The following is a 24,365-nucleotide window of genomic DNA, read 5'->3' on the forward strand; positions in this document are numbered from 1 at the left end:
TACTCTCAGCACCTGTAAAAGCATCCTGAGTCAACAATCGGAGGGCCAGGAAATAATCTGACAGCAACATTTGAAGACTTAGTTTGAGACAATTTTGTATCTGGGGCTCTTGCAAAAGTGTGCGATTTTGTACAGAAGCTGTTCACAGAAAAGAGATCTGGTGTAACCACAGGGCACCAGAGCTGAACTGAAAGAAAAAGAAGTTTATGTAGCAAAGGAAAAAAGCTGTAATCAGTGTTTCCTAGGAAACTATAAATCCTTAACTCCAGTCATCTTTTTCTGAATCATTCTGAATCATAGATTTTTCTGAATCTATCCTACATTGTAGGATAGAGACCCAAGGGGGACTCTAATCTCTGACCCTGGAGTGCTGTAAGAATAAAATCAGAATATGTAGATGGAAATGAATTCATACGCTGCCATGTGTCCCTAAGGCCAGTGACATAGACAGCAAAAGATCACAGGGGAATAAGGCCTAGGGACTGTCGAGCGAGGCTGGTTCTAGTGGCCACTGCTTTGTGAGAGAGCTGGAACAGCGGGGAGGCAGCCTGGAGGAGAATGAGCATGGGTTTGGAGGCCAGAATCACTTCAGTGGGATCTAGGGCGGCACTTACTAGTTCTGTGATTCTGGGACAGTCATGTGACCTGAGTGTCCTTTTCCTCCCCTGTAAAATGGGGAAACACATGTCTCTCTCAGACACGCACTGCACATGAGTACATGAAGGACACAGCGGCTCAGCTGGTGTCATGAGTGTTTCATAAATGTCAGCTCCTGTATTGCTCCAACTGCTTGTGTCCTTTTGGTAGCAGGCCTGGGGTTTCCCCGACAAGAGAACCAGTGTCAGAGAGACCCTCTGTCCATCTGCTACACAGACATGGCCACAAGGGAAGGCCCCTGAACAGCCTATACTCAGAGAAGACCTAGGATTCTGCAGTAACCCAAGAGAAGGGTGGAGGCAGAAGAGTTCACGATCCTCTGCTCACAATGGTCCCTAGGGAAGACGAGGGTCCCCCATGGCAGCACAGTACTCTCCAAGGGTCCCATACTCTGCAACAACAAACCTTCTCCTGATCTTTCCGGGCGGATGCTTTGTAGAGAGACCTCTTTTGTAAGGAAATGATCTCATGGCCTAGCATCAAGTCCAGAGCTTGTCTCCTGGGTCTGCTGCTTGCTGAACTCTTTAAACCTAATGGAGTCTTTCTTTTCTTCTTCCACTCTGTATACATCCTGACTTCACAGACTTTTCTATTCTCCTTTGCCCACAGATCACAGAATCTTCTTTTTTCCCCTACTCTTTTTGGCACATGATAGCATTCCCACATGCCTCCTACAAACACACACGCAGTGTCTCTCTCTCTCTCTCTCTCTCACTGAGAAATCCTGACGCAGATGCCAGGAATGTGTCTGCTGCCCTTTTGACATAGAGTCTGATGCCATCTTGGGGCCATGGGGAGGGCATGGCCACGGGACGTGGTGTTCGAGTACTCTACTGCTAGCCTGGCTCATATTTTTACCGTGGCATTACTCTGGGCATCCAACGGGGAGCTGGTCCAGCTGCTTCTCATTCCTTCGCTCTACATCAGTACTCCATAATAATCTCGCTCCTTACCTTGGCTGGACTTTCTGGCCCCAAACCTCCCACCATCAGTGGAGCACAGTGCCTCTCCCCTCCTTCCTTCCAACCCGGGCTAATCTATGCGTACACACTTGTCCAGCCCCCGGAGCCCGACTCTGATGTGAGCAGAAACACTGTCCAGTTCCTCGGCTTTCGGATGTGAGCAGTCTGCGCAAGCTGAATCTGCTCCTTGGCACGGACTGCCACCCCCACTCCTCTTCCCCTCATTTTGTCTGTTTCCAAATAAGGAGTGCTCCTTCTTACATAATTGGATGTTCCCGGCACAGAAGCTGACACAGGAGGTCAGGCGCGTGTGTGCAAGACTCCCCTTTGACTTAACAATGCCTTTTTTGGGCATCTAACCTCTCTCCAGCTCCCCTCCCCCACCTTCCCCACACAGTCAACAATCAAGGGAGATTTATGGAGGTGGCCCAGATCAGGACTCTTCCCAACTTGGCTCAGGAGGGGTCATGAGGTTGAATTTACTCTTTTTTATTTTATTTTTCTTTGCAGGGAAGGAAAGGAGGGAGGGGAGGAGGAAGGGGCAGAGGGAGAGAGACAGAGACAGACACACAGACAGAAGGAGAACAAGAACGAAGGCTTAAGGTCTGACAGAAGTCCCTGGAGTCTGAGGGAGCTCTGCATACAGATCTTTCTTTCGAGGCAGCGAAGACAGTAAACAGAGCTGGAAGCAGGAAAAAGCAACTCTCTTCTTGACGGTGACCATGCTGGAGGTTAGAAAGCGACAGGAGGAGGGGCCACATCTAAGTCCTAATGGCTGTTCTACTCCTGATAACTGCAGTGTGTTCATCAAGATAACTGGAGAAGTGGCCAGAGCTGCCTGTGGCCCCAGCACCAACGGCCCTTCTCTCTGAAGTGCAGAGCTCAAAGAAAAGAATGCAAGTCCTCTGCAAAAGGGCCCAGCTCAGACACTTGTGGCTGCAGAGAGGGAGGAGACATGCCGCCTGCTGGGCAGTGGTCACGGGACAGTCTCGAGGAGGCCAACACTGAGCCGGTTGGGGCCATGCCACCTCTCCTGGGAGTAGTGGTGGCAGGCTGGGCTGGGGGAGGGCTGCAGCTTTCAGGAGCTATCAAATTCCAGTTTATTTGCTTACCAAAGCAAAGCCAAAGAATGTAGCACTGCACGAACCTCTTTTTAAAAATAAAAAAAGGCAAGCTGTCAGGGACAAGTATCACAGGCTGGCTTTAGGACAGGTCAGTGCCCTCTGTGTTGCGAGTGTGCATATGTGGAAATGCAGTTTGGATTTTACAAACTGAGTTTTGAATTGGTTTTTATCCCTTCACATCACGGGGCAAAAGTCTGACCCTGAGAGATAGTCATTACAGCTGAAAATGAGACACACCTGGGCTTGAATTCTCCCTGTGGTATACTTGTAAACTGTGATTTTGATTAAACAACCATCGTTCTTCCTACGCCTCCGTTTCCTCATCTTTGAATTGGGGATCTTGATACCTCTTTCACAGGGCTTTGGAGGGGACTATCTCACACAGTATGCCTGCCGTGTTCAGCACAGTGTCTGCACAAAGTAAACTCAACAGACGTTTGCCAGACGGCAAACGTCCTGAAGCCGACGGGACCGTCAGTGCCGACTCCGGAACCCCGAAATGAGCCCAACCTTTCCGTGTGCACCATGCACACGGGGACTTGCTGGTCTAGAGCCAGGATTCTTCCTCCAGGTACCCATGACTTGTTGACTCCTATGTTAAGGAAGCTTCAAGAACACTGAACCCAGCACAAGAAATTTGAGAAGAGGGCCAAGTGTATTCTGAGTAACTCAGAAGGACAGGCACAACAGGGATTGCCTGAAGACGTTAAAAAATGGAAAAAATTTGGGGGCACTAGCTAAAGGAAATAGAAACAGAAAATACTTTTTAGCCTTCTTTCCTTTTTCTGAAGAGCAAATATTAAGACATAACATTTACTGGACGTGTTCTGTACCCAAAGACATAGATACCATTATTACTCCTGTTTTCCAGATGAGGAAACCAAAGCTCAGGGAGGTTACATACAGCGGAGTAGCAGTGTGCTGCAGTGGACAAGGACTTGGGCTTTGGAATACCTGGGTTCGACTTCTGGCTCCACCACACATGTCTAAGGCCCTCAGTTCTCACCCCAACTAGCCTGTAAAGTACGTTAAGAGTAGGGACTATGTCTGTTTTGTTCACTGCTGACAAGCCCTTACTGTTTTTTCAATGAACAAGGAATAAGACCAAAGCAATTCCCTAGCTAGACAGAGAGTTATAAGCAATTTCAGGTAGAGTGGGATGAACGCTACTGCCCATCAGATGAAGAAGTAGTTAGCTAGAGTGCCCATGCACAACGCATTTGCTCCTTCAGGTGGCACCCACTCCACTTTACTGTTGCTCTTCCCCATCTCCAGAGAATTCATAATCATCGCCCGCTGCGGTAATGCAGCCTGGCCTGGAATTCCCACAGCCTGCAAGGACCGTGTATGTAAGTCTCCTGCTTTAGATCTCAATGGACCCCAGCCGCACAAAATACCCCTTCTACCATGATCTGCCTGTGATTCCCAAATATACATTTCTTTCTACTTTACTCAGTACTGACCCAAGCTGTTTAATATGCTGAGTTATTTAAACTTCAGGTAAGCTTCTTCCTACCTTTTCTACATAGGCATCTTAATATTTTTGAATTTCTCCTGACTCATCTACATTTTTCTGTTCCTACTAAATAATTTATTGTGTTCTGAAACCAACTCATCACATAAATTACTTCAAAGGGGAAGAGGTGATCAATTATCACATACTACCTAGTTTTAGAATCTTCCCATTTGTTGAAAGCATTTGGAAGATAGGCAAAGGGAACCCTAATAGAGAAGAGGAATGAAGGCTTAATTAGCAACATTCACAAGTGATGGAATAAAACATAAGGAGCCTCTATGTTTAAGTAGAAAGGTATTGAGAAGAGAAATGTTTATCTTTTTACCCAATAATGAACATCTTCTATGGCCCAGGCCCTGTGTCGGTTGCTGGAAATATAATGATGCTAGTTCTGGCCCTTAAACAGCTGGCAGTCCAGGGCGCGCTTTCTCAGCCTCTGCACTAGTGCTATTTTGTGCAGAGCAATTCACCGTTGTTTGGGGTCGGGAAGGTGCTGTCCTGTGTAGTACAGAGGTTTAGCTGCATCCCTGGACTGTACCTACTAGACGGACTAGCCAACCAAAAACGCCTCCTGATATTGCCAAATACCCCCGAGGAGAAAAATGCCTCCCAGCGGAGAACCACTAGTTAAGGGAAAGTAGATCATTTCTGTAATACACGTAAGATCAATTATTACCAAAACTGTGTGCGGAGAGAAAGGACTCCTTAGTGCTGACAGAAAGTGGGGAAAGATGTCATAGAAAGTTTCATAGAATAAATGACACAATGCTCAATTTTGGAAAAATATTCAGCAGTAGGCTAAGCAGACAAGAACAGAGACAGCACGGGACACAGAAGGGGGTAGAAGAATGAGTAGATGCTACTCAGGCAGAAACAAGAGGAACAGCAAGGGCCTCGAAGAAGAGAGGCCACGGAATGCTCAGGCAACAATGGGTGGTTTACATGGGGGAGAATTGGAAATGTGGCTGGGGCCAGATTGTGCCAAGAAAGAAAAGAGGTGGAATGAATGAATGAATAAACATACACGTATTTTAACACAGTGGAGCCCTTTTTGAAACAAAACCTTACCTAGACCCCCAGTCTATTAAATTGGTCAGAATGGAACTATGTCAGCCCTGGCTGAGTGGCTCAGTTGGTTGGAGCATCATCTTGCGTACCAAAAGATTACTGGTTCGATTCCCAGTCAGGGCACATACCTAGGTTGCGGGTTTGATCCCTGGTTGGGGCATGTACGGGAGGCACCCAATTGATGTTTCTCTCTCTCTCACTCTCTCTAAAATCAACAAACATATCCTCAAGTGAGGAGAAACAAAAATGGAACTGATTTCTTTGGATCACAGCCCACCTAGCTTCCCCCTTAGCTTCTAAGGTGGCTTCTGAAGCACCTCTGTGGAATCCTGGAGCTCTAGGAAACACTGGAAAAATCACTTCTGTAGGCAACAGAGTACCGCTGGAGGACATTTAGTGCAGAGCATGTGTTCACACTTGCTTTTCAGAAAGCGCACTCTAGTGAGAGAGCTGAGTGTGCAGAAGGGACACGGGGGAAAGTCTAAAGGCACAGAGACCAGTCAGCATTTTCTACGGGGATTTCACACACAGCCAGTCACCAGGCTATAAAAGGTAGGAAAGAGCACATTGGTTTGGAAGTTGTATGCATCCAGCTTCAAATTCCAGGTGAGTCGTTAACTACTGCCGTGGGCAGGTTAGCTGGCTTTGCCAAGCCCTGCTTTCTTATTTGATTTTGTAAGACAGGGCGACCTATCTCACTTCACTGCTGCAAGAAAATACATGCAAACAGCAGTCAGATGCTGGTGTATGAGAAGCAGTCAGCAAATATAAATGTGCACCCTTCCTTGACTTAGTCTCTTTATGATTAAAGCTTATTAAGCCTTCCTGACCCTATGTAACTTTGAGTGTGAGAGGAAAGATTTAACGGTTGGTGATGGATTTTCTACACGTTGTAGAAGAGATATATAATTCTTCCATTAAAAGATGTTTTTATTTTTGGAGTGCCTGTTAGCATGAGCCACATGCTAATAGAAGAGGTCAGGATTGGCTTCTCATTTCGCCAGGACGTCTTATGAGAGCGAATCCAAACCAGAGTGGCCAACCCTCACGCTCTATGTGTGTCTGTCTGCTTCAGAGATAGTACTCTTCAGTGTAGCAAAGCTTGCGGCAGTTACATGCGTACAAGGCAGCAGCTAAATACTCCACCCGTGTACAAATTTTCAGGAGATTCAGGTGGTATTAGGATTATAAAGCCTGAATTATAAAATCCAAGTTTGAACTATTCTGTGTTAAGTGCTTCTTTAATTGTGAGTATTTACATCACTTTCAGTGAAAATAATCTATGAGAATGCCGATTGGTTTTCTCCTCATCTTTCTTATTGTCACGGACTATACAATGTCATTTAAGAGAAATGTCCACCGAAACAAGGTGAGAGGTAGAGGGTGTGGGGGTAGAACGGGGTGGAGACTTGACCCCAGAGCAGCAAGAGTTCAGCTGAAGTACTTTAAAACCCTAGGCAGGGTCTGTACTCGGTGGATTAGGGCCGAGGTCTTAGAGAAGACTCTCTCGGCAGTCTTCATTCCTGCACCTCTGCAACAGAGACTATCCTCCTTTATGACCACAAGTTCCCTGGCCTCTACCCTTTCCTTTCCTAGTGGAGAACTCAGTATCACAGCAACCCCTGTCCAATTTCAGAGCCTAATGTGAAGAACTCACCGGCCTTACCTCTGAATTAAGGTCCCAAAGGTAAGATGAAGAACTCTCTGCATGTTTTCCGTACACAACCATCTCCACTGTTCCGTGAGCAGCAAGAGGAGCAGATCTAGGGCTGTGTCAGCTAACTCTGTCTCTGTTCCTAGAGAATAAGAAGACATCAGAAGAGACTCATACTTGAGGAACATACTTCAAGGCACTGGGTCTTCTCTACCTTTATCTGACCTTGTATTTTTATAATCCAGCATTTCTTATATCATGTCCAGAGATGTCTATTTCTTGTCTAAAAAGTTCAGTGGTAGGCTCTGCATTTCTTTACAACCCTTAGTAAAAATTTTTAATTTTTAAAAAAGACTTTGTATACAACTGTTTTGCCTGCTTAGCTTGTTCCTTTTTATGTCCCCCAGAGAGTTGGATATATTTGGTCCCAGGAAGTGCTCTCAACCAGTGACTACATGGAACTGGCAAGGCCTGGCCTCTTCCGTACTTTGGTTCCACTCGCCTCCACAAAGATCACAGAGATATTGTGGGCAGCAGGTTTGGGAAAGATTTGGGATTTATGTTCCAGTTTAAAAAGTGCTTTGAAAGCATCCCCATCACACAGAGCTGTTGGGTTGGGATCCAGGAAGCTTCAGTTTGGTTTTGAGACAATACGTGGGTTTAGGAAAAGCACTACCCCTTTGGGAAAATGCCAGGACAATGACTGACTCCTTTCCTATTTCAAAGGCTGGCCACCAACGGGCTCACACCCATGCTACACTGAAGTCTCCTGAAAAGATGTGTTTTATGGTTGGAAGCATCTGTTCTCTAACCCTGTTGAGGGGATTCCGTGTCACCACCTTGGTTCCTGGGAGACTTTCTTAGGAAGACATAATGTTCCTTAGCTATCTGGTTACTGCTGAGCTTCATGTTATAATTAATCGTCAACAGTAATTCTGTTAGTCTAGCACCAATGGGTATTCTCTTAGCTTGCTCGTGCTCTCCGCCCTCACATACTCTTTTTAGAACATAAATGACTTCAGACTTGGATGAACTGCTAGAAATAAAACTTACCATCTTCTTAATTCCACCCAATGTATATTTTCTTTCTTCTGTACTATATTTTAAGGGTGCATGGGAGCTGATGTGTTCGCTTTCCAGTCATTCGCTCAAAGATGTGGTATTTGAGTTCCTTGGGAAATAGCATCCTTAGTCACCCTCCTGAATTCTATTGTTTTCTCAGGTTTAGTATTTATGTAGAGCTGCCACCATGTGGCGACAATTTTCATAACAGTGAAAAATAAGAAAGCAAACAAGGCACCAGGTGCTCTTGAAAAAAACGGCAAATTTTCTATCAATGAGCATTTTGAGTCTCTCAGGGCTAGACGAAGGGCGCAAGCACAAACAATTCCTTTAGATACAGGATATTCAAAATTTACAGGTTTGATTCGAGCTAGACTGTTTTACCTAGTCCCTCTTACTTATAGTTTCTTAGAGTTTTCTGATGATTTTTGGTGTAGAAATACTTCATTTACTTGACAAGTGAGGTATGTGTGAAGAGACGGGGTTGTGACTCCGTTTGCACATAGTTAAGCTGAGGTCCATAGGGCGCCGGTCAGGTACAGGGTACATAGGGTACAGGCGACTGTTCATGCAATCAAACTTTTTATTCTCCTTCTGAACCCAAGATTTTGTGATCTTTATGTTCAGCGGGAGCCTGTATCTTGGCGGAATTGAAAATTTTTCTTCTTATAAATTCTAGTTCAACAGACTTACCAATACCCAGGACTCCCAATGCTTCCTTTTCATTCCTCTGGGAAGCAAACCTGCCCTGCCTCAAATGCTTCCAAGGAGAGGGTAGTGTCCTCACCCCCTCTCCCTCCCTGCCCTTCCTTGGGTAACTAGCTGGTGTCACTTGCCAGGGCAGGAAATAAAACAAAAGGAACAGATCTAGGGAACAAGATGAATTCCATTTCACACATGTTGTATTTCAGGTGCCCTGTGGTACATCTCAGTGCAGATTTCCATGAGGCAACTGGAAACACTACATCTGATATTAGGCATCACAGCACGTGTGTTAGTCAGCCCATACTACAAATGAGATCACCCAGGTGAAGTGTGCAGAATAATAACAGAGAGCCAAAAAGAAAGCTCTAGAAGGCCAATAAGGGAGCCAACAAAAGGGGCTGACGAGGGACCAACCAGGAAAGTGGTACCACACGCACTAAGGGAACAGCGAAGGGAGCGGTTCAAACACAGGCCGAAGCAGGCCAAAGGGCACTTCAGCAAGGTAACCGTATTGCAAGAATGGATCTTACTTTGTGGGATTGGAACTCCCTGTCTTTGTGCCCTGTTCTCCTGCTCAACTCAGCTCTGGGGGCTGAGTTATATTCTTCTTTGCACCCCAGCCCTCAGCACAGTACCGCAAGCTCTGATGTTTAACTGTGGCTTACTCAGCCGAACTGAAGATAAACTAATGTGCTGAGAGAAACGATGGGCTGCCTCTCAGACGCCCCCGGGGACCTGGCCCACAACTCAGGCACGTGCACTGATAGGAAATCGAAGGTGACCTTTCAGTTTGAGGGAGGAAGGACAACCCACTGAATCACACCAGTCAGGGTGGAAGCGGAGATCTCGTCACTCACTTGGATCACCGTTGCTGACGTCTTGGGCTGGCACGGCTGCATCTGACAAGTAATCGTCCACATGTCCTTTGGGGACATGGTCAGGATCTTTTTCTGGGGCTTCTCCTGGCTGCATTTCTAGTAATTTCGTCTGCTTTTCAATAAAGGATTCCATGGCAGACATGGGTAGGGTCTCTGACTCCTGAAGAAAGAGTTAGCGAAACATCACATAAAGAATGCAGGAAGCTGAGAGGCAACCAAAGCACTCTAGGTTGTCCTTGCTCCTTCCCTGCAAATATAGGGAAGGAACATAAAACCCGATGGACTCTGTGACCACCTCAGGAAAGCTTTTATTTTTTACCAAGACTACAAGTAAACAAAGGCCTGTATATTCTTACTTGCTGCGAACACTTTTGGGCTATCTGTTCTCTTTCAGGAACTGGTTTTCTTTCTCATTCTGCCATACATTATCCCACACCCATGACCCTTGAGAAGTCAAACTACCAGCCTAGAACTAGTAGTGATTCCAACCATTTGGATAAAATACTTTTGTAATAAAAATTAGAGATGCAGATGTTGGTAAGTCATTTAGCAAGACAACAAAGTCCTTTCGGACTTTGGAGAATGTCCCAAGTGCCTGTACCTGCAGGACCAACTTCCCAGCTATTAATGCCAGGAGTTCTCAAGGAACTTCTCACCACATTGCTCTCCTGGAGACAGTAGAGAATCTTCTCATGTGGTTCAGTCATATTCAGTGCTGGAGCAATCTTACTGGATGGGAACCTCAGCCTGGACCTAGTACAGAAACAAAGAGCAAAAACAGAATGTAATTTATGATGTTGATTCCTATGGAAAGGGCTGACAAGTATTAATACCTCAAAACAAATGTATCTACACTTATTCTGGGAGCTTACGGTGGTCAGAGTTGCCAGAACAGATCTGGCCCCGAAATCACCCAAACAATATATATTCTGGAAATTTTAATAATAGTGTAATCTTGCACTAAGCTTTGTCAACAGTACAGCTGCAAAAGTGCTTTTGCTAATGTAAAAATGCCATAGTTATATTCCAGAGGCTAGAAGAGTGGCTAGCACATACCACGCATTCATTAAATATTTGCTGAGGATCAGACGAGTGGCACAGGTTTTTGTTGCTGTGTCAGTACCTTTTTGCACACCCATTTTCTCCCCGTGTTCCAAATAAAGCCAGGAAAGGGACTGCAAGTGCTAACCTCACTGTCTTTAGGAATAGGATTCGCATAAGCACAGGCCTATGGTCACCCTTCAAAGTATGGGCCCAGTAAAAAAAGGCTAAGAACTGTGTTATTGCTGGCCCATGAAGCATGGACAGAGATGCAGGGAGACAGCAAGACAGACAGACACACACACATTCTCCACTTCCCACATCCTCTCTCTCCATAATGGTCCAGATGCAGACACAAAATTTCCAGTAAGGGTAAGTGTGGTGGTGCCCTTTCCTCCCACATGGGGCTCTAAGTGCTGCCAGGGAACATCTGGGACCCGGTACAGGAGTGGTGGCAATGGCCAGTTACTAAGTGGGCCTTGCAGGTGTCCATTCTTACCCTCCCTTGTTTATGGCTAGTGCACGCAACTTCTGAGCCAAGAGTTCCAGGAATGATGGCAAGCAGAGATCACTTGTAGGCCTTAGCTATTAATAGGAAAGAACATCTCGATTTTCCAGGAAAATGGAAAAGGAGAATATCCATATCCTCGAGTTTTCCTTCTAATCCCAAATGCCAGGCCAGCTGGGGCCCTGGGTCCCCACAGCAAGACAAACTCGCAGCAGGGCTGCCCATGCAGGGTCTCAGGCTCCTTTTGGTGGAGCTGGGAGGAGTCCGAGGTCTGGCTGGGCAGAGCAACCAGTATGCATGACTCATCTCCTCTCCTCTAGAGCTTGAGAGTTGGGGATGGGCTTTGGCTGAGGACTGGGGATCAATCTGAGGAATGGGAAAGGGTCCCGGGTGACTGAAGGGCTTCTCACTTGCTAGCCTTCTTGCCTTCTGTCTGGGGCTTGCTTTCTGTCTCAGCCTCACTCAGCTCCTCCGTGGGACTCTGGGGTTCAGAGCGAGGAAATGCTGTCTTCAAGGTGTCCACGATAGCATTCACCACCATCTGCAGGGGTCAGAGGTGCAGGGTCAGACAGAAACCACCAAATGAGCTTTACTGTATTCTCCTGGTGCTTTCTGCAATCAGGACGGGGCAATAGCTGGGCTACTTCGGGGAGCCTTCTCCATCAGCACAGTCAGATACAACCTAATAATTAAGTGGCAACTATTCTCCCTCTTCTCTATGGCCATAAAACTTTCTCACAGAGTTAAGACAAACAACATCATGGGAAAAGAATCCGAAAGAAACAATGGGATAAATAAAAACCTAAGAGTTCTGCAGGCTGGTGAACTATTTTTCATTTTCAGTTTCTTTGTATATAAAACAGTAATTTTTAGATTCCAAAGTGATACATTCACCAAAATGTGAATAAACAAAGTAATACACCACTAGGTGGGAATATATGAGGAACAGAAAGAGTGAAGATTACCAAAATCAGAAATATAGTCGAGAGGCACATAAAATAGGAATATGTTCAGAGTAATTCACACAGAGGAAAGAGCTGGCTTTTCCAGTTAATGCAAGCAATTTTTCTTCTTTAAGTACAGAAAGAATAACAAAAACCACTCAGGTCAAAATTAAGAAATCTGAAGTTGATATAAACTTCTCTACTCAGAAAGACTAACAAAACTATCCTCAGTGAAAAGTAAGATTTATTTGCATTTCTCAGAATGGGACAGTGACATTTAAATATTTGCTAAAAAAACTGTATAAACGAAACCCTGGAATGCTGAAGAGACATGTAAGTTTCCTTTGGTGCCTGTCACTGATGAATACTGCTGGCTAGGAGCAGCGCCGCGGCTTCTTCAGCTCATCCCTGTGCTAACCCTCTAAAAGGGCTCGGCTAGCAGAGCGAGGACAAGGCCGGAATGGCCAAGTGAGAGTACAGTCAAGACTCCGGCCTAACGAATGAGGGAAAGGACACAGAGGGGAGCACTTTAAGCATGCAGACCGTGTTTAAAGTGGCTTAGAAGATACAACTTGCTCGCTAGGCTCACAAAATTGTGGTCTGTGAGTGAAGTCCTTATCTATTTTGTTCGCTATTGTATTACGACCAGGTAGTACAGTCACAGCTTTAAACAGGCAGGCAGTAAGTAGATGTCCAAAGAGTCAGTGAACGAACACATCCGCATGGAATTCTGGGAATTTTACCTTGTGCGTCTCTCTCTAGTTTGCAGTGAATGTGTCCTAGCTCCTATCATGTGAGATTCCACCTGATTCTTTCATCCCCTGAAGTCTAGATGAGAAGAGGGAAGAACCTCTTCTACTGAGTCAGTGTTTTCTAACCTTTTAAAACGCGACAACTTTTGAGAAACATAAACCTCAGACTTCTGCCTTGGAGACTGTAACATCAGTTAGTAATCACTGCTTGCAGGCTCCAACGTGTGACACAAATATCCTCCTACCATCTCCGAGGTCCTGAGATACCCTCTTGAAGAAGGTACAAGTCTCCCCACACTCTGTTCTCCAGCAGAGAATCACTACACCAATCTAAATCCTGCTTAGTGTCCTGCCTTAGCAGCTTCCTTCCTGAGTGACCAACCCTGGGAATGACCTTCCCCTCCAGAAAAGACCTTCCTGCCCCTACCTATCTATGGAGGTATAGATACATTCTTACATCCCTCCTCTAGAATTATGTCCCCAGGAGACATGGGCACACTTACAGTGTTGGGGATATTCATAGTTGCTCACTGTAATTCAGCAAGATGATGACCCAACCGAGATTTGGGAACAGGTCTTGAAAATTCTAGTCCATGTTTTACTGACTCCTCTGTGCTGCCTCTCGCCACCCTCCTCCCCTTATTTTTAAAGCACTGCCTCCACTCTGATGAGAAACTAAGGCTGGGCACAGTGGCCCTGCTGGTACCTTGTCTATTCTGGAGACCATGAATGGTTTCTTGACGAAGGCAATGCGAGCATCTGTGTTCAGAGCGAGGAACTCCTGCATCTCCTCACTATTAGCGATTTCAGGAATGGCACAGAGTTGCTGCAAAAGACACAAGAAGCACTTCAAAGACAAATTTCAGTGCCCTAGATCTCTCCATCTTGGCTTGGGTATCTGGTGGGTAAAATGAGCGCAGAGCCAAAACGGAAGGATGCTGACCTTTAGGAATGACTCCAGGAGGCTCTTACGGGCTTCTACTCTGTCACTATCCATGTTTCCAAATGGAAGATCTGGAAAGAGCTTTTTAGGACCCTTCACATCTTTAAAAAAAAAGTTCATGCACTTAACATCCATTAACAGCTACTCCACAGAAAACACATCGTATATGTAAAAAACCAGAACTGATGAATGTATTTCCCTGGGATTTTTCGTTTCAGGAGTTCCAAATATACCCCAGAAATATAATACATAGAACCTACTCCCATTATTGTTAATATTAATGTATAAGAGGTGAGACGGTACAATGGTTATGAATGAGGGCCCTGAAATCCAACTGCCCAAGTTTAAATTTAGGATCCAATTCTACCTATAATGACCTTCAGCAAGTTGCTTACTCTTTCTCTGACTCTGTTTCTTTTCTGTAAAGCGGAGATAATAATAGTATTTATCTCATAAGCTGTTATGAGAATTCAATGAGCTAAATATGTATAAAGTGCTTAGAAGAGAACCTGGCCTATATTTTCAAGCTTGGCTCAGGAGTGGCTATTGTTATTAAGAAAAAAAAAAATACGTAACTGAAACCCACAATTATGCCTAAGCTTTTAAAATGTTTATTTGGGTGATCATTAGCTTTTTTAAAATAAACAAAGTAGCTGCTTACTAGCTCATTTTTAGAGTTAAATTTTATTGCATTTTCTTATTTTCCCTATGTCTTACAGTATACTTAAACAAGCCTGGCTATTAAAGGAAAGTTGGCAAGGATTCTGGATATTTTAATATTTAAGAGCAATTCATCTATGAACCTAGAAAAGGTAATTGAACTCCTCAAGCTACGTCACAGACATAAGCAGAAATGTGAAAGCTTCTTTCTTCAGCTTAAACTAAATGGGACCGCAGAACAAAGCATTCAGTGACAAAAAAGCACCTCAGGAACAGTGTGCCCAATGCTGTCCAGTATTAAAACACTAGTCACCTGAACGCAAACTGAGAAGGGGTGGAGCAAAGGACCCTTGATGCTGCATTCTCTGCCTCCATCCCTCCCACAAACCAACAGGCTACCAGCCTCTCAGATCAAGGTGGCTAGAAGTGAAAAGCAAGCAGGTATTCCAGGGCTGGGGAAACTCCTGACTTTTGATGAACTTTCGTAGATCCGATTTCTCCTCCAGACGGGTCTGTAGATTCAGGAACTCACGGTAGCGACGATTTACAGTATGGTATGCCAGCTGCTGCAGGCTGCTGCTGTTCTCGCCATCAAGGACCGTCTCATACTGTTGAGTGAATACATTTGTTCACTACATCAGCTCAATAGCCACACAGTAAGAGGAGAGTGAGGGTAAAGGAACGGATCTGTTCTTATTCTGTTCCAGAACCTGCCAGGTCTGGCTGCTGCTCTAACTTGTAATGACAACTCATATTCCAAGAGTGACTGAATTTTTAAGGAATTAGATACATTTCCAAACATAATGTGGCCCAGAAAGGGAAAAATGAGTTTTACTGCTCCCTGCTCCTTCAATCTGAAAGCTCCCTCCTGCAAACACTTTCAATGACACAAAGGGCTACATAACTCTTTTTCAAATCCCAAAGACAAAGCATAAAATGGAAGGTGCAACACTGGTAAGAATGATACTACCTCTTTCGTCCCTGAATTACGGTGTTGGAACCATTTTGCCATTATATTCAACCTGTGATTATGTGTATTAGTTGGGGGAGAACAATTCAAAACAGCTGATGAAAAAAAATCATTTGTTGGGAATGCATTAAAGGGACATATGTCTTTGTTTTGCTCAGGGCAGATGAATTATTCTTGGAGCTGAAGTGAATATTTTTTTTCCTAAGTACATATCATCTCAATGTTGAGAAGTCATGTGAATACTGGATATGTTGTAAGGGGTTAAAGTTGGCTGTCTTCACACACTTGGAGGGGCAGTATGTGGGAAAAGAGAAGGTGTACTATATGTTCCCCCCGAGCCAACACCCTGAACAGCGTGAAAGCTGTAACTCAGCACAGGAGAAGACTTTTTGACCGAGCAGTTAAAATACAATGAAATGCTGTGGAAGAACTACGTATGTGCTTGTTCTCATTAGAAGCAGGTTACTGCTGTTCCGTTGTGGTATTATAGTGTAGGCAAGTGATGGAAGAAATGATTTCCTTGTTGGTGGGATTTGCGGCTGGTGTTTTAAAAATGTCTAGAGGCAGAGAGAAAAACAGAAGAATTCATTATGAGCTGACATGAGCAAAGTGGTCCATCAGACCAGTACAAAAGGCCTAGGTAAGAGACAGGTGAAAATTCCAGGTTGGACTTTTAAACTTGGAGTACCTTGAAGTTATAATGCTTTCTGGGGAATATTCTGCTCCCTGAGGGACCATCAATACTGACACAGCCCCAAACCTGGCTGCCCCTCCAAATCACTTGGGCTTCTTTTTCAATATATAGGTTCTGATAAGCTCTTACATATTCTGAATGACATTTTCCAAAACTGGGTCCTCAGTTGTTTTTTTTTTTTTAAATACAACTTTCCAGGAGACTTGGAGGCAGCCTATGCTAGAGCCTGTGTGGGAACTGCTGCTCTAACTGAATCAGATAACTGATACATAAACCCCATTTATACCATTTCTGCTTCGCACTTCTGTGCTTAAACATCTCTGGGAACGAGGAACTCACTGTCTTCCAAGATAGGTATGGGCAAACAATCTTCCTTCCAAAACAAAGTACAAAAGATACTAGTATTTTTAAACGGAAAGAAATTAGCAGGAAAAAGGTGTGGAAAGAGAATTTCTGGACAAGGCTCTAGACTTTGGGAATCACTGGACAGTATGACCCTCAGTAGCCTAACAGTAGCCTATTATTAGCTAGTAGCCTAACCCTGAGATTCTAGGATTGTTTGTGTGGGTATTGGATGGAAGCCTACTCTGCTCTACCAATGAACTTCAGACTCACAGCAAAGAGTAGCTTCTCTCCCTTAGAACCCTAGCTCCACTGACTGCTTTCCAAACCCATTCCAAGCCCAGAGTGGGTGACCACAGTTCCAACCCCATTACCTTCACCGTGTAGAGTGTGTATGGATGGAATCCAGTACCACTGTGCTCTCGAGCAGTGATGGTGCCAGTGATACGTAGGTTCTGGATGACAACTGGGCCATCTGGACTGCTCAGGGGCTCAAAGCTGAAGGTGGCTGAGCTGAGAGGACCAGTCGGAGAGGAGGAAAGCAGAACCTGTGGCAGACTAGGGTCTAAGGAGCTCGCGCCATTGGTAAGCTCTTTCTTTAAGCATGAGGGTCGTGGCGGGCAGGTCCTTTCTGGACTCGCCAGCAAAGGTGTAAGAGAGGTCACATCTTGCTCTACCTCCTTGTCTGCAGTGTCAATCTGGATCTCTGGGCAGGAATTCAGCATGGAGACCAGCAGGCCTGTTTCTGTTTCTGTTCCTGGACCTTCCTCAGTCTCTGCTCCATCAATTCCTTCAGATCCCTCACTATCCTTAGACTCCAGAGCCTGGGAGCCCTCTAGGGCACACAAGGCATCCTGGATCCTGTCAGACAGGAAGGTGCCTGGGGTCATGAGCATGATGGTTTCTTTGCTCAGCTCAGACAGTGGAGACTCCAGCTCTGCGTCTTCACATAGGAACAGAGGGCCTCGGATATCGGGGTGGAGGAAATGAGATGAGTTGTTCCCTAGTTTTCTTTCTTCTGGCACTCCACCCAAATCTCCCTCTATAGCTTCATGGCCTTCTTCAACTTCTGGGGAGGAGCGCAATAGTCCCTCTGGCTCACTGCAGTTTAGGAGCACTGGGGCTGCAGCTGGAGAAGGGGCTCTTACTTCTGGCGGACTCTGTACCTCAACGACCAGCGGCAGAGATGTGGGCACCGAGGGCTGTTCCGGGTCACTGGCTGGGCAGAGTGGTTTAACCACTGCTGTATCATTTCTGTTCTTGGAAAAGATGCCCGCAAGTACAAGGTGGATCCAGTCAGGATCTGACAGCTTGTTGATCAGTGGTAAGATCACATTGCAAGTAATGAGCTCGACCACCACGTGGCGTCCGGTCCGAGTCTCCAAGTGGGGCTTTGGCACTAGTCCTTGAAGCAACAAATTCACAATGCCGCGTGTGTAGGTAACCTCAGCACTGGAGCTTTGTACCGCAGGATGTGGGGCAGTTGTCCTGCAGTATGACTCCCAGAGTTGGGAGGGCTCAACTGTACCACACTGCTTCCCAGCTGTAGCCTCCTTAGCCTGAATATAGCTCTGCAGGTGACAACCGCAGAGAGTCAGAACCCTTTGGGCAAAAGCATGACTGTCCACCATGCCCATCCTTCTCCGCAGCTCCTGGGCCAGTCCTCTCATGGCTGCCTCCATTTCTTCCTCGAACGCTGGCTCCTGGCTCACTGAGCGATACCAGGATGACACAAAGTCCCGAATGATCATCTGGATGGTGCGGTTGATCTCCTGTTCCAGCTGCCTCTCTGCCTCAGGGTCTGGGGGGCAGATGGCCATTGGGATGAAGCGTTCCAGGTGCAGTCGACCTGAAGCCCCCACAATGGTGTTGGAGCTCAGCCATCCTCCCAGCACCATGAGTGACGCAGACAGAAGGCAAAGAAGCCACACGTTGACCAGAAAGTGGATGACCAAGAGCCAGCCAAGCACGACCCCGACAGCCATCAGCTTCCGGCTACTGAGCAGGTCACTGAGGCCATAGCTGGACACAGCTGAGGTCTTCTGTAACGAGGACACTGTTTCTGCCTGCATGGTTGAAAGGCCCAGGGGACTGCCACAGATGACTGCCCTCTTTCTATTTTATTTCGGAGTTGGGGAGTGGGGCATAACTTTGTCCCAGATACTAGGAATCTGGGGTGCTATTCGCGACCCCGGCCGAGGTTCTGGGCCCTCGACATCCTACAAGCCCCGCAAAGCGACAGGTGCAGTTCTGCTTCCCACCCTCGCTCCGTGGCTCTCATAATGCTGCGGTAGGACAGCCTCGTCGCAGCCTCCGGAGGGCAGTGCAGGGCCGTAGGGGCTCTCTCCCCGAACACTTACAGACGCCGAGGGCCGGGCCGGAGTGGACCGGTCACACACCGCCAGGGCGGCGCGTCCAGACCGAGCCCGGGCGCGTGGTGGGTTCAATGGTGTCTTCTCCGGCTTCGGAGAGGTCCTTCGCCGGGACGGAGCAGCTGGGACAGGCGACTGAGCTCCGCAGCCCAGATTCTGCAGGGGCTGCCGGCCGGCGGCTGCCAACGACAGCTTCCGGGTCGCGGTCGGCGGGAGCAAGGCATGCTGGGAGAGCGGCCGTGCACCCGCAGACGCGGTGCTGCTCAGCGTCCCCTGGTGTTGAGGAGCCGCCACGACGGCACCGTGGCAGTTCGGTTTCCCGACCTGCGATGGTGCAGGTTGCGCAGTTGTCGAGAGTGTACACAAATTGCCAAAGTGGTAAGGAACCCCCAAAGAGCCAGACTCCCAGCTCTGATTGTTAAATGACGTCAACCAGCACCTTTTACTGCTTAGGAAAGACTCTCAATCCAGTTTATTTTAATCCCATGTGCGCATTTTCCCATTGAACGGACACCTTTGAATGTTCACTGGCTTCCTCCAATGCACCCCCGTCACCCTCAATAAGCAGCTCTCCGAACTTATTCTCAGGAATTGCAAAATACAAGACATAAAACATTAATACAAAGATAGCTTTGTTTCTTAAATTTCATATGCTATATAGCAAAATCATACTTGTGATTTGGAATTATTTGCTGGTGGCATTATCCAAGCGAACAAATTCTTCAAGCATCTGCTATAGTCAATCACTCTGGAAGGTAGTGTGGAGGAATAAGCAGTCCTTGTCCTTCAAGGACCTTGCAGCTAACTGGGGAGATGAGTCCTTCGATCGTTAGTGGATATCTAATAATGCAAGTCAGTATGGGATACAGTAAAATGCAAAATCTTACAGGTATTCACGGGAAAGGTCACTGTAGGTTGCAGTGGTTAAGGGGGGCCTAATAGAGAAGGTAGCTTTTATGCTGAATTGTCAAGGGTGAGAATTGCTTTCTATTCCCTTTCATTTCTTCTTCCTCATTCCTTTCCAAATATATAGGAAAAGAAGGCAAAGGTAGAAGATATATTTTCAGACCATTCTCTTAATATATTTGCTTTGGAATGGGGTCTATGTTTTATTGTTTTTGTTTAGTAAATGTTCCTTCAGTTGTCTAGTCAGACAAAACTACTGATAAAAGATTAAATATCTAACAGTAACACTGACCACGCGTAACAATGTTTGTGCCAGTTTCATGTGAGGCAGGCTCCTTTCCCCATCTTGGTCCCTAGAACCTCTGTCTGCAGTGTGGTTATTTATTTATTTTTATTTTGGCACAGGTTGTACATGATTTATATAAATCTGCTTATGATGGCCCATTTCAGCATTCTCCATACTGTTAGCAGCCTTTCGTCATTATAACATTAGTTCCCCGATACTTAGAGGAATCTTCAGGCAAACTCCCACCCAAAATTGTGTCAGCAAGAGGCATAGTTTGGCTGCTTCTCTCATCTTCATTTCACTGTTTGGGGTAAAGATTTTTTTTTTTAATGCAAAAGAACTATTCAGATGTGGGGCATAATTGATGACTATCGCTTCTAAAGCAAAATTTTGATTTAGGATCAAAGTGTCCACAAAGCAGACTGGGCACATCCCTGAGATCCCAGAACGCTGGTCCCTCCACTGATGCTCTCCTTCCCACAGCAAAGGAACAGGGGAAATGGGAACTGCCTGTATTTGTCCTCCCAGACCATTCCATTGTCCTCAGGGGCCATTGGAAGATCACAATGAGGCTCTAGAGAAATATCTCTACCACCTAACTGAGAACTAAAATAAAGAAAGGGGTAAGCGAGGGACTGATGAAGGCTCTGAAGTCTTCCCTGTGTCAGTTCAAAGAGAAAGTTACTCCGCAGCATAATCTGGACTGTTCAGAGTAGTAGGAAACTGACTTTGAAGTGGGTGCTGTGTCAACTAATCAGATGGTCTGGAGCATCAAGGTAGCCAAGAGCACCTTCCTGATTCTGAGGTGGATTTGATGAAGAAGCAGAGCTCTGAGATGAACTTGCCAGTGCACTTGTCATTTTGACTGGTGTGAGTTTCTGCCTAGGGCACTGAGGCAAACCCCAGTCTCCAAACAGACTAATCACTGGGAGGAGGTGAAAAGCAGGCCTGATGTTTGATGTGAATGTGGTGGGAAGAGGCTGGCTCTTTGGCCACAGTGCTCACCATCTCTCCAGGTTGTTCCTTTTTTCCTTCTTACTTTTTCTCAAAAACATTACAGGCATAGTCCTCGAGTGTTGGGTATAACAAGACTAATAAGACACAGTAATTCATTTCAAGGGCTCTCAGTCGAGTTAAAGGACAGAGACACACAAATTAGCTCACTGCAATTGAACATTATCACGTGTAGGATGACAGTTGCAGGAGATGTATGTACAAGGAAATGGGAACACTAAGGAGTGGTGCTTAAGTGGGGAATTGGCTGGTGCCAATAAAGTCTTCATAGAAAGTTCACCGTTAAATTGGAAAAAGAAAAAGATGTAAGAAAGTTTTTTTAGGTGAATGTAGGGTAGGTAGAGCAAGGGGAAGAGGAAGGTGTAGTCTGTCAGACAAAACAAGCAGGGACAATGAGCAAGGGGAATTGCAGCAAGAGGCTGTGTTACGGGGCAGGGGGGGTGGGCTCAGGGCACATCTCGATTTTCTCTCAAAAACAGAACTCACAGGAACCTACTAAAGGGAATGACACTGATTAGACAGGTGACTTGAGAAGAACTGATGATTTGGAATTACTGCTATTAGAATTAGAGCAGGGTATTTTCCCAGAAGTAGACTCTCTGGGTCATAAGGCAATTCCATTTTTAATTTTTTGAGGAAATTCCATACTGCTTTCCACAGTGGCTGCACCAGTCTGCATTTCCACCAACAGTGCGTGAGGATCCCTTTTCTCTGCATTATTGCTAACACTTGCTATTTGTTGATTTATTGATGATAAGCATTCTGACAGCTGTGAAGTGATGTCTCATTGCTGTTTTAATTTGCATTTCTTTGATGACTAGTGACATTGAGCATCTTTTCATGTTTATTGGCAATCTCTGTGCCCTCTTTAGAGAAGTGTCTACTCAGGTCCTTTACCCATTTTTTTAAATTGGATTGTCTGTTTTTTTGGTGTTGAGGAATATATCTAAAGAAACCCGAAACTGTAATTCAAAAGAATATATACACCTTTATGTTTATTGAAGCATTATTTACAATAGCCAAGATTTGGAAGCAGCCTAAGTGTCCATCAGTAGATGAGTGGATAAAAAAGCTATAATTTATTTATATAATGGAATACTACTCAACCATAAAAAGAAGAAAATATTACCCTTTGTGACTGCATAGATGGACCTGAAGAGCATTATGCTAAGTGAAATAAGCCAGTTTGAGAAAGACAAGTATCATGTGATTTCACTTATATTTGAAATCTAATGAACAAAATAAGCTAACAAACAAAATAAAAACAGACTCAGATGCAGATTGACAGCTGTCAGAGGGGTGGTGGGTTGCAGGGTTGGGTGAGAAAGGTGAAGGGATTAAGCAACAAAAACAATTCAGACACAGACCACAGCATGGTGATTACAAAAAGGGAAAGGGGGTTGGCAGGAGGTAGAAGAGGGTAAACGGTGGTGGAAGGAGACTTGACTTGGAATGGTGAACACACAGTACAATATACAGATGATTTATTACAGCATTGTACACTGAAACCTATATAAATTTTATTAACCAATGTCAACCCAATAATTCAATAAACAAACAAACAAACAAATAAATATATAAGCATATTTCTGGTAAAAAAACGAATTAGAACAGGGAACTAATGAAGGTCATGTAAAAGAATAAAGAGGGACTAAGGGCATAGCTGAGGTTAAATGTCATGAAACTGAAGTGGCACCAGAAAATATTGAGTCATTTTCTCTGGTGACATTTAGTAGTCTCAGCATAGGAGAGAAGAAAGCAGGGGGTTGTTCTTTTGCAGCGCTTGAGATATCAGAGCAGATGAAATGAAAGAATAAGTGGCTAAGAAACTGACATTCTGAGAATAGAGCTGTTAAAATTTAAAATCACGATGTTTTGGTGTTTAGGGAAAGAAATGAAGCCAGGAGAGAGAGTGTGAGACTAGGTTTGGGTGCGCTGGGAGAATGAGTGAGCCAGAAGAAGGAAGCTTGTGGTTATAGACTGGTCTACTGGAACCTGTGTTAGTTTCCTATTGCTGCTCTAGCCAAGTTACCACAAACTTACCAGCTTGCAGCAACATACATTTATTCTCTTACAGTTCTGGAAGTCAGAAGTCTAAAACAGGTGGGAGGCTGTAAGGCTGCATCTTTTTTTTTGCCCTTTCCAGCTACCTGTGTGGCCTAGCTCCTGGTCCCACATTGCATCAGTCTCTGCTTCTCCTTCTTTCCCTCTGACTCTCCTGCCTTCCTCTTTCTTCTAAGGACCTTGTGATTACATTGAACCTTCCCAGATAATGCAGGGTAATCTTCTCATCTCAAGAGCCTTAGCTTTATCATATCTTCAACTTCTGTTTTACATGGAAAGTAGTAAGTCACAGGTTCTGGGGATCAGGATGTGGCCATCTTTGGGGAGGGGCACTTATTTGACCTACTACAAAGCCTAAGTATTTAGACATGGAAACATTTTTGTGATGAAGTCTGGGTGTGACCATATAATGATTTCCCAAGGTAGGGTGTGGAGAACTTGTGAGGGATGAGGAAGAAATTTTGAATCTATTTTCAAGAAGATGAACTACACAGGGCTGGAAGTTAGGGTAGAGTTACTGATGCTAGGGTGGAGAGAAGGACTCTGGTCTTGGTATGAAAGTTCTCAATAAATGAGAAGAATGACTGGAAGTATATCAATGATGCAATGAGAAGAGTAGAGTATGGTAATAGGAGGAGAAAATTTGGTCTAAATTGGAAAATGAGTCATCTGAAGGAAGCCATGAAGTGCAAGGATATTGCCAGAGACATCTCAGCACCCTCCCTTGGATGCAGTGTTGGAGAAGAAATAGTCCCTAGAGAGCAGCAGGTAGTATGACATCTTAAGGAGTAACTGCATGGCATTTATTTATTCACTCATCCATTCACATTTCCATCCATCCATTCATCCAAGAGACACTAAGCTAGATATTGGGAATTCAAAGATGGGTTTTATATGGTTGCTCTTCTTAAAGGTTTTGTAATCTAGGACAAGAGACAGACACTGACGCAATGTAAAAGGATGATTAAAGTTAAAAGAGGTTACACACACACACACAGGTGAGATGTAGATGTGGATTTATAATTAGTAATTGGCTCATACCAGTGAGGCTGAGAAGTCCCATGATCTGCCACAGCAGGCTGGACACCTAGGAAAGCTGACAGTATAATTTAATCTGATTCTGGGGAACTGAGAACCAGGGGAGTCAATGGTGTAAATCCCAATCCAAGAGCTGGCGAACACGAGATGAGATGTCAAAGCTCAATGGGTTAGGCAGGGAACAAAGGGGTAAATTCCTCCTTTC

General features: G+C 45.2%; 1 protein-coding gene across 6 annotated transcripts in view; it reads right to left on the bottom strand.

The window, feature by feature from the left end:
• SNX19 (sorting nexin 19) overlaps nucleotides 1-19,056 on the bottom strand; it is a 37,601-nt gene extending 18,545 nt beyond the window's left edge. For 4 of the 6 annotated variants that reach the window (XM_024557270.3, XM_045192737.2, XM_045192740.2 and 1 more), the window contains exons 1-8: nucleotides 16,855-19,056; nucleotides 14,944-15,082; nucleotides 13,815-13,915; nucleotides 13,578-13,697; nucleotides 11,586-11,716; nucleotides 10,283-10,379; nucleotides 9,606-9,786; nucleotides 6,994-7,123 (exon numbers count right to left, since the gene is read on the bottom strand). In XM_024557270.3, coding sequence (XP_024413038.2) covers nucleotides 6,994-7,123; nucleotides 9,606-9,786; nucleotides 10,283-10,379; nucleotides 11,586-11,716; nucleotides 13,578-13,697; nucleotides 13,815-13,915; nucleotides 14,944-15,082; nucleotides 16,855-18,552 — 2,597 coding nt within the window. In that variant the 5' untranslated portion in view covers nucleotides 18,553-19,056. Of the gene's footprint in view, nucleotides 1-879; nucleotides 5,533-5,633; nucleotides 6,034-6,993; nucleotides 7,124-9,605; nucleotides 9,787-10,282; nucleotides 10,380-11,585; nucleotides 11,717-13,577; nucleotides 13,698-13,814; nucleotides 13,916-14,943; nucleotides 15,083-16,854 lie in introns of those variants that run through there. The other 2 variants (XM_053928005.2, XM_045192739.3) reach the window with 2 other exon arrangements.
• Between the last annotated feature and the right edge of the window lie 5,309 nt (nucleotides 19,057-24,365).

This window comes from Desmodus rotundus, chromosome 7 (assembly GCF_022682495.2).
Source record: "Desmodus rotundus isolate HL8 chromosome 7, HLdesRot8A.1, whole genome shotgun sequence".
NCBI lineage: Eukaryota > Metazoa > Chordata > Mammalia > Chiroptera > Phyllostomidae > Desmodus > Desmodus rotundus.